We start from the raw sequence: 11,298 nt of genomic DNA on the forward strand, positions 1-11,298 counted from the left end.
GTATAATGATTTATTTTTTGGTCATGTATTTACCATGGATGGGGTATATCCCTCTATTACCATAGAGGGTTAAGTATTAAATTTATAGTTTCATAGCTTAACTGAAATATTGAAATTTGCGATTTTGAAGGTCATTGATGGAAAATTCCCTCCGGGCCGAATTCATGCAGGTCTAAAGGAGCGGGCGCACCGGGCTATAAAACATGTTTAAAATAAGTTTGAACTTCAAATGCTTAATAAAGCCCTAGTTAAAAATACCATCACTTTAATTTATGGATATATATATATATATATATATATATATATATCTGAATTATCCAAACTGATCATGACTTAACAAGCATATACAGATATTGTAGAGAGCCGCAAAACTTTTTCTCAAAGGGCCGCAAAATACTTAAGTCCGACCCTGATCGTGTGAACTATCTCATAGCGATATTTGGAAAACAACAGCTGAATTCTAGAAGTTTTGAGCCGGCATACCTTTGAAAAAAAGGCATTCAAACCTTCAACACGAAATTTAATTAACACAAAAAAGATCGGGCATCTGCCATTTTCACTTCAAAATATGAAAAACATAATGTATCACTTCAAAGACAGATGGCGGCACCAGTGAACACGAAACACATAACACCTTATAGTTGCACATACACTCAGAACACAAGTTCCGACATGTACCAATTCGTTAGAAATTTCCAGACGAATGTTTACGACGTGCATGTACTGTAGTAGCAGCTGACGTAATTCCATTAAAAAAATGCATATCCTTACAGAAAAGTGCCAAGACAACATCAATATGACCACCACATTGTATTTTTACCTCACTTCGTCCTCTGAATGAGAATATTCGGCGAAAATCGATTGGTTGATGGAATAGATCTTTCCTCCGGGATTTCAAACCATTCGAATTGATAAGTAATGTCATAGACATTCCTGAAATCCTTCAGTAATTAACCAGCAAAGGTGCACGCACGCTTCCTCTTTCGCAAATTTTTCTCTACACACACACAAAAAAAAGTTCTCACAATATGAACGGACGTTTCGAGCTCTCGTGAGAGACCTCGATGGGATAAAAAAAAACCCCAGCAAAAAAGGTTCAAAGTACGAGGTCCAGTCTCCTGCCACTCGGTAAACAACGACATCACCTTCGCGTAGGAAAAATTCCACGGTGGCTTCCTATCTTATTTTGAAAATATTCCAATATTTAAGTGCACATACACGCACATAAGGTCTCGTGATCTTTCATACGTAATCATCCAAATAAAAGACGGGGGAAACGTCCTGGAATAAATAATCTAAAAATACTAGAATATAATTCACACTTGTATTTATGCGAAATTAGCTCTTCTCCGTATTTATTGCCGTGCATCCAAGTAAAATAATTGCAACTTATAACTACGGCACGGATTATGTGCACTAAAAAAGTTGCGAAATATGGTCTAAAAATAATCAAATATGAAATTGAAAATGCTAAAATATGCGCATAAAAATGTCAAAATCTGCACATAAAAACGTCAGAATATATATAAAAAACCCAAAATACGTATAAAAAATCCAAAATATGCATAAAAATCCTGATGAAGTTAGAAAATTCCGAAATATGTACCGAAAAAATAAGAAAGTTTGCATATCATAATGCCAAAAATTAAAAAAGTAGATAGGTTTCTAACATGTATATATTTTCTATTTCTTATAATGCATATTCATTTACAATAAAATATTCTCACATATGTATATGTTATTGCCAAGCCCGAAGTTGGCCACTTCGCGAACTGGCCGGCCCAGTTGATCCGGCCAATGTCCGAAATTCTGGCTTTCGCCAGGCTTTGCCGGTTCTTGTATGTCGATCCCTATATATGGATCACTATGACATCGATATTCGGATTCCTTTGAAAGTTAAGGGTTGCTATAGATAAGCATAATAATTATAGTTAGCTATGGTTAATTATAAATGGCCATAAAAAATTATCACAAAAAAAATACGCCGACGGGGCCATGCCCCCGAATCACAGACATCGAATAGGGATCGATATATAAGGCCGGCCAAAGCCCACCGAATTCAAATGAAAATCACGCCTTACCTTATGCACAATAACTGTTTTTCTCTCGGTACGTTATAGAATCGTACTGAATTTTATAATATACAGTTTCATGCTCAAAATAACTGCTATTGTTTCGTTTCTTCTTAGAAATATTTGAAGAAAATACTTTGCAAAGGTTTCTTTTGTTTTGAAAATTCGATAAAAATTGCAAGATGGAACGATATTCGAAAAAATCTTGTCATAAAACTGACGTCTAATTTCTGCAATCTCACTGATTGTTTTTCAGGCTGAATTGCAATGTGTCTGTACATTAAATCGGTTTTGTGTTGGAACTTTTGACGTATTTTGGCAAAATGAAAAACAGTGGCACCATCGGTCCTTCTTTTACATTGAGCACGACTCCGGTTTACCGTCATTTGGCAATTTATTGCTATTTTATCCGCCGCTTTCAGATGTGAGTTGAGCCAAAAAGTGTGTGTATATTCTATACTTGATACCTGATCGTTTGCGTGCATATTTAGTAATGCACGCGAAGCTAGTGCTGTCACCTGTGTTTCTCGAATTGTGAGTGGCATGTAATGCTTGAATATTTGTAGAGTTGTAGGCAGGTCCACAACAAGGGGAGAGCAGGGACTGGGGTGTCACGAGCGCTGGACTTGGAAGGTCCCCAATATTGCTTTTTGTTCGTTGAAAATTACGAGAAAGAGGGTGCCAAAATGGGTACCTACTTGCCCCGGGTGACAGTAAATTTTCATTTTTGGTTGCGGCTATGGTTCTAGGACCTATTGCGAGAATTTTCAATGGGGAGATCGATTCACGTTTGCGCCTGAAGCTGGCAAACGACAGAAGAAAACCAACTTCAGCCATCCACCACTGCGTCACCGATGGGATTCGAACCCTGGTCTTCGTAATGCGAATCCCTCACGATGCCCGCATGGCCATCGGTGGGAGTAAGCGGCTACCATCGATGCTGAAAATATTCTCACCAGAATCGAAGAAGAGAACGAGGAGAGGGGGGGGGGGCATCTACCAAACGTGATAGAGTAGAAATTTTAGAGGGGGAATTGAAAAAAAAAAAATTATTTCAAAACCTAATGCAAAATCTTTGTTATGAAGAAGGTTTTTAATTTAGTTTAATTTTTTCAAATTATAATTTAATTTTTTATAGCTTTAGAATTTTACAGTGACAGGGAGCGGTTGCAAAACAAAGTCTGCTCCACCTGACGAAAATCCCTGTTTAGGAATGAGTGAAAACGATGAACGGAAAGACTTCGAGTGTCCGAATGAATAACATCTTTCGCAAGTGACATGTGTGTTCCTTTTGCTATGTTTCTGACTGACAAGCCATTCAGAAACATAGCAAAAGGAACTTCCGAGAACAAAAATAGCGACCACTGGGAATTTTTTTTCCCCCGAATAAAAAAAAAAAAGAGACAAGAATTTATTATAAGTGCATAACTATGAAGAAAATGCCTACAGATTAAAATTTCCGATGATAAAGGACCAAAATATAAGACCGATTGCTTGAAAATTTCTAAAATACGGCCCATCGCCTAAAGATGGCCAAAATGTGACCGGAAACTCGAAAATGCCTAAAATATGACTTGTCATGAAAAAAAAATTATATGTCATAAAAATCCGAACCCTATACTTATCATTATATACCGTTAATTCCAGAAGTTTTCAAAAATCTCTAATCCTTTTTTCTCAAGAATTCAAAAGCATGCTAACTTGCATGTTGCTTTCGTTCCAGGTATACTGTATTTGGATGCTGTTTTGCTAGTCGTGGAATTTTGTGTTTTGATAACATAAAATATTCGATTTTTATATTGAATTTTGAGTTAATCAGTAACAGAAATTCTTCATCCTATTTTTAGTAAAGAAATTATTAACTTAGAATTTTTATCAACTCAAACAGACACCCAGTGCTTATTTTCATTGCATAATAAATGTTTACAGTACATAAACTTTGTCTTTTTTTATTTTGTATCCACAGACTTGAGTTGTTAAATGTTAAGTTTGAGGTAGGCCCTACCCCCTTTGAGTGCATGTTTTAATTACTTTGTTGCACTGATCACATTAAAAATAGTCGTAAGACTTCAGTATCCCCATGTGAGGAGGCCCGAAGTAGCTTTATTTCGATAAGAGCAGACCCACGCTGTTATACCGTACCAAGAGAAAAAACATAACTGTGTTTATCTTAGAGGGAGTATGGAGTTTTCACTATATCCTCTCACACACACGTGTGTGCTAACTTATATATGTCGTCGTCTATACGCCAATATCCTCGTGTGAGGAACTCCATAGAAATATATGTGTTCGATTCTCTAGATACCGAGTTCCTATAAGTCGTAAGGCTTCAGTATCCCCGTATGAGGAGGCCCTAAGAGCTCGTATACACTTTCGGGAGAAAATGTGAGTTTCTAAGATATGATGTCAAAATATTATAAAATACTGACGAACAAACTTGTTTAAACTCATTAAAACTTTGTTGAAACCTGATAAACACTTAGTTGAAACTCGTGATAAACTTGACAGGTCCCAATCAGGTTTTTATCATTCAGGTCCTGGTCTCAATTAAGTTTTAATCATTCAACTCAAGTCTAAATCAAGTTTATATCATTCAAGCACACATAAGCATAATAATTGTTTATGCATTTTTTTATACAATGAATATGACTTACGTAATATTTAGTGAAATCCAAAGTACATCAGATTTATAATACTCATAAATCACTCTTCCGATTCGATTAATAATCCAAAATGGTGATTACGTTACACATGCCAATTTTGCATTTTTCAAAACACAAACAATACTTTCATTTATGATATTGTACATATGTCTTGAAATAAATTCAATTCCCTTTCCGGTAAATTACACTTTTTAAAAAATGTTCTATAAAAACTACGCTATTTTTCTTGAAGAATATCAAAAGCAACGAACACACACACCGAAAGGGTATTTAGAGGTGAAATATATATATTTTTAATAACTGTTTTTGGTCTTAAAGGAAGAATATCTATAATTCTCTATGGCATGGCCTGACGGAATGATTCACGTTGTTTACGGCTGCGTACACGGAAATCGGAAGAATGCCAATTTTTATGATAAGAGTATACATATATGCTCGCTCTCTCTTTCTCTCTCATATGTAATATGTAATTAATTGAGTTTTCTGTTTATATTGATTACCCGGTTTCCAACCCGTAAATAGAAACAATAATATAGGATCTCTCTCTCGTTCGAAAGTAATAAGTTCTCATTAACCGGAGAATAATCTCCACTGACAAATGAACTTCTCTAATTGGCCCGAATTAGTCACGGCGAAGGACATATGGTGAATTTCCTCGACGAGGGAAACTTGCCTAGCAACTGCTTTTCATTCATTTTATTAGATCAAAATTCTAATCCTTTATTTTGAAATGTTTCGATAACATCATGTGCCGCTGTGCAGTCGTTGTGCATGGTCATAATGATGGAATCACATTGCAATGAGACCCGGGGGTTCGAACTCCAACGGGTCGGCTGAAGCTGGTTTTCTGTAGTTCGCAACTTCGAGGCATGAAAGTGAGCGCCGATCTCCCGTTAAAAAAGTCTCCCTACAGACAGCAACAGACTTACAACGGTACAAAATACAGTAAAACCAGTTTTTTACGGACACCTGCGGAATATATAACTTCGTCTGTAAAAGAATGGTCGTTAATCAGGGGTTTGAAATGCATACTTTTGTCATGCAATCGGAAATTATTATTTTCGTGTAAAAGAGGGGTGACCGAATCTGAGGGGTTTCCGGTAAGAGGGGTGTTTACTGTATTCAATCATTGCATTTCCCTCACAGTTTGAAAATAGACGGTATCACTAGAATTCACACAAGAAACGAAAAATGCACTCAAACTGTTAGAAGCACATTCACGCTTCCAGCATTGTGCTTGGTTTGAAAGAAAGAAAGTTAACACCATGCAACATGATTTTTATTCATGGATAGCCTCCAGCCTCATTTCCCATTGCGACTTACCAGTTGCAATTTCATGTTTTAAACTTTGCTTTTGACCAGGAGAGAACTAATTATTTTCGTTATTCTGGAGGTAAATACCTGCAAAAAAAGCAGGGTTTTGTGAGCTGAAAGGAAGTATCGCTAAAATATTATGCGATAAATGACAGTTTTTTCCTAGGATTACCAGGAAAATTGCCAGGATTGCCAAATCTGCTATTACTATATATTACTATTAAACAAAAAATGCATCTCGTCCCTTGGAAATTCTGACGAAAAACTTTAAAAATTTGCAAAAAAAAAAAATTAAATATAAGGCCGGAACTACACTATAAAAGTTTTATGAAAGTTCTTTTATAAAGCTTGAAAAATACAACCAATAAGCTAATCGGTTACATTCGAGAAAATCCAACCATCCAATCCAATTTGCCAAGTATTATAAAAGCATTTTTATAAAACTTTTATAGTGTAATCCCGGCCTTAGAGACATGTATAACTTTGTACTGGTATAGGATAGCATACAATCAAATGTAATGATGTGTATAGAAATTGAAATGTATCAATGGTTAAATAATATTTTTAAGGATATTTCTACTAGAGCATAGAAGACCACCTTCCCCCCACCCTCTTAAATGAAAGAAGAAAATATGTACATTATAATGCACAACTGGAAAAAGACTACTGCTACTAGTACCTCCATTAGCACACTATACCGTTAGTATATAAGACCGGTACCGGTCCGATATACTAACGATATAGTGTGCTGCTACTGGGGACATTACCGTACATAGACGTCGTACATATTCCTCCATGGAATTTCTAACGAATTGGTACACCGAAAGTGTGTTATGAGTTTAACAAGAATGTGTAGCTCTAACGTATTTATGTTGTCATAATTGCTCTCGTTTCGTGTTGGTGCTGCCATCTGTTTTCTGTATTTTGAGGTAAAAATGGTGAATGCTTGAAATTTCTCGTTATGTCAGTATCGCGTTGTAGACTCCCCTGCTCTCTGCGGAGAGACTTTTTTAAACGAAAGATGGGTTCACATTCATGCCTCGAAGTTGGAAAACCGCAGGAAACCAGCTCCAGCCGACCACCGCTGTGCGTCAACTGGGTTCGAACCTTTGTCCACACGATGCTCACGCGACCACACAGAAGCTACTGGGAAAAAGGCTACTACTTGAAAAAGGGGACCCTCCGGGCAAAGATGATTTTTGTAGCCCCCGCCAATGACTGATATCAAATATATTTAATTATTCAGGGTAAAACCATAAGTTGAACCAAATTTGGGACCCTAATTTTGTGGTGCTTGGTCAGAACATAATGTCTCCAAAAAATGGCTTTTTGATCAAGTAGTAAGTCTTGCTAATTATAACTACAGTAAAACCTCGTCAAGTCGTCACCCCGGTTAAGTCATTTTTCTTCAGGCCCTTCCAGCTCTCATAGACCACAATGTTATTAAACCCTCGTTTACTCGTCGCTAATTTCGGTTTACTCGTCACTATGAAAAAGTTTGAGAAAGAGGAACAGACTATTTTTATGGCTCCCATTAAAAAAAGAGCTTATTAACAGCATTGCCATATGCTTAAAAGTCACCATAAAATCCTATATACCCAAACGGAACAGTTTAAGTAACGAAAATTACGCTGGGGAAGTTCATCTGCCGAATAAGATTTTTGAAACGTTTGGGACTGTTCGAGCTAGATCTTATTCCTTCATGAGCCCTACTAATTTAGGGCTTCGAATTTAAACAAAATATCTTTGTTGAAAAAAATCAGACATTCTTTCCTAAGTTGAGGTCTTCTGTTTACTTTTCCCTGCCCAGGGCCCCCCCCCCCCCCGCCCAAGTCAAAAGTATTCGAGATTACTTTGTAGTTGTATCAAGAACTACTGATGAAGAATTACTGTTATGAAGAAAAGCTATACTATGTTCTAACAGTTGCTCTGTTAGTCTAAATTAAAAATTACTAGTATAAATCAAAGTGTACCAATACATTTTACCGCAATAAGTTAAATAATAAGAGATCAAAAAGATAAAAAATTGCTATCATTTTTTCTTTTGCAATCTATACATTTTATTAATATTGTTATTTTGATTCATACTTTAATAAATGTCATATTACTTTAAATTTAAACGATTTTCCCAAGATTGCACATTAAAACTAACGGTACTCCGCTTAAGCCGTCAGAATTTTTCGATAACACGAGGTGGCACTTATCGAGGTTTTACTGTAATTAGAAGTGAAATAAATGCACAAATACGAGCGTACGGCTAAATAACATTTTCATTTATGCCTTATTTCTGATTTTTAAATGACAATGAAAATGCTTATATCTCAAAAATGTGATTTTGGAGTTATTATATTCTGACCAAACACCACAGAATTTACGGGGCTACGGGTGAATTTCCCGCTTACGTGGAAATCGGTAATGATCTGAAACCATGCCACGGAAAAGAAATTAATTTGATAAAATTAATAATTGGTGATCGTAATACCTGTTAGCATAATGATTCATAAACGGAAGTTCGTTCGGTCCACCATCGAGTATTGGAATAATGATGTGTTATATTTTGACTACAAAATAAATATCACGAGATCATTCAGAGATAGAAGACGAAACTGACCACAGCACTTCAAGAAACGATAACTATTATTATTTTCTACCTCTTTTTTTTTATTATTTAAGGAGATCAAGTATCAATTTGTTTTTATCTGAACACTTCAAAACAAGGCCAACATGGAGTTTCACCAAGTAAACATATGTGACGAGTGACCTTATCATCAATACAACGAACTTATAATGAAAGACAAAAGACGAAAACAACGGAAAATATAATAAGGAAATTAAATAATAAAATAATATATGCCTATATTTTTAATTTCGAACCTAGCACTGAAAATTATTATTACAATATTCTCCGATATGAGGTGAAAATAATTTAAATTGGGATTTATACATACCACAAAATTTCACAAAACTACGATATGGAAAATAATTCGTTATTATTGCATGAAAATTTAATTTTAAAATTAAAGTCCTATTTTGTAAATTGAAATTTATATTTATAATTTGCTAGTGTCCATTTGTGTTTGTCATATATGAACTTGTTATTGAAAAATATTGCTTTAATTATTTTCAGTACAGTATATGCAAATGAAGATTTTTTTTATGAATATAAAATTTTTTTGGTCATTTCTATCTCAAAAGTTTCCTGTAAGTAAAACTCGAATTTTTGGCGTTGTGATTTTCGACGTTAACGTCACTCGTTGCTACGTCATCATTTGACGTCATAGACCCGCGTAGTTTCAAATAGAAATGAATGCAGCTGAAAAAGAGCGGCACTACGTGATTGCGAATCACAACTCGTGTGAGAACCAATCTTTTTGGTTTGAATTTATTTAAAAACTTTAAAGCATGAAAAAAACAACTTACTTTTTTTTATCGAATTCTAGATATTTTGGATTCTTGTTTTCTAAAAACACATGTTTAAGCTGATTACAAACCATAAAATAAATAGATTGAATATCGTAGGTTCGAAATTGAGAATAACAAAATAAAACAAAAGCAAATTATGATTAGGAATATCGTTAACATAACTTTAATTATTATTCGTCAAAACAACATTAAGGCATCATTAGTTGATTCTAATCAAGACTGGTTATTGAAAGGAAAAGTGTTACTGGATCAATTTATCACGCAAATAATCATTAACACACGAGAAATATAATCATTTCTTCAGGTAATTTTTTCTCTGAAAAAATTGATTAATAAAAATATTGATAAAGATTGACACATATTCCCTTGATGACTTGAAAGTATGAATAAATATGGAATTATTTTTGAAAACATCTAATTTTCATCAAACGTTTATTTAAAGATTTAACTCGCATTCAAAATTATTTATATATATATTTTTAAAATGATATTTCATTCAAACAGTCAACTATAAACTTATTGAGCTTTATGTAAAAATTAGATTCTATCTCCAAATCACATGAAAATATTTTGAAAAATAGTAATTCATTTTTAAAATATATTTATTCAGTTTATAATCACAGTTTCTTAAAATTATCATTATTATTATCACCCTCACTGAACTATTATTTCCTTTTTTTAAATTTCATTTTATTTATTAAATTTTCGAAATCATTTTTATATATACATATATAAAAATATTTTATATATACATTTTTATGTATACATATTTTTATATATACATATATATTCAATATAGTTTAAAGTTTAAAAATAATCATAATAAATTCCTATTTTTTCCTTAATTTCGGGAAAAGATTTAAAATAATAATCTGTTATAAACGTAAATATATAATTTTTAAAAAAATTATCTTTAAAATAATAGCTATCCGTAATATTTGATATAATAAAGTATTACGAGGATATATTTCCTTTATTTATATATGAAATATTTCGTAAAAATTTCTATAGAATTTTTAGTTTCGTTAGAGAAACTTTAATTAGAATAGTTTCCGATAGGATATTAATTTTTGCAAAGGATATTTTAACTTCTGAGAGTATAATTGAATGAATTATATTCAGAACGTTATGCCAGAAAAATATTTGTAAGATATAAATAACGAGTTCCTTTCAAAGACAATTGACTTAACAATCGATGATAATTACTTACCGTAAAATTGTAGGATGATAGTATATCTTCTTTAACAATATATGTAATTCCAAAATATATATATATATATATATTGTTTACTCTGTTTTACAACACGGAAAAAAAAAATTCGAAAACTGGTTACATGAAATTTTAGTTGGAAAACAAATTCGCACAATTCATGTTTCCTGGTGAGAAGAAAAAATTGTTTTGATGTAAGAAAAATAAGAAGGCTTGAGTAGTCAAGAAAAGAACTTCCGAAGAAAAAGCTGCTACTAACTTTTATGACGATGGGAAGATGCGGAGAAATAAAAACCTGAACAATAATAGCTGGGGAAAAAATAACATTTGGCGACGTTGGGCAAAGGATTTGGCGACGTTCTAGGAAAAAGTAAATGCTAAATAAAAAACATTTAGGAAAAGAAATGCATTCCAAACTGTTTTCTACCCCCCTTTCTCTTATTCAGGGTCGTAAACAATGAAGCCATTTCGTAGAATTCTCGCATCTTTGTTTACCATTTTGTGAACATAGGAACATGAGAAAAATTCAAACATGAAACATTTGTATGTATCTAATGTATATTATGGTAGATGTGAAATCCGGTGAGATTATGCGTACTCGATGATGATTTTGTTA

At 33.6% G+C, this 11,298-nt stretch overlaps 1 protein-coding gene across 4 annotated transcripts in view; it reads right to left on the bottom strand.

Annotated features, from left to right (window-relative positions):
* The window catches only part of LOC149075668 (putative monocarboxylate transporter 5), a 34,854-nt gene extending 23,904 nt beyond the window's left edge, over positions 1-10,950 (bottom strand). The window contains exon 1 of one of the 4 annotated variants that reach the window (XM_089243156.1): positions 10,683-10,950. Coding sequence is in view for 1 of the 4 variants with exons in the window: in XM_089243155.1 (XP_089099281.1) it covers positions 8,532-8,551 (20 nt within the window). In the remaining 3 variants the exon portion in view is untranslated. Of the gene's footprint in view, positions 1-820; positions 1,031-4,726; positions 5,108-8,531; positions 8,664-10,682 lie in introns of those variants that run through there. The other 3 variants (XM_089243155.1, XM_089243159.1, XM_089243157.1) reach the window with 3 other exon arrangements.
* Positions 10,951-11,298: the final 348 nt, after the last annotated feature.

This window comes from Pholcus phalangioides, unplaced genomic scaffold (assembly GCF_987345545.1).
Source record: "Pholcus phalangioides strain wild (caught in Gottingen) unplaced genomic scaffold, Ppha-v1.0 ptg000015l_1, whole genome shotgun sequence".
NCBI classification, from domain to species: Eukaryota; Metazoa; Arthropoda; class Arachnida; order Araneae; family Pholcidae; genus Pholcus; species Pholcus phalangioides.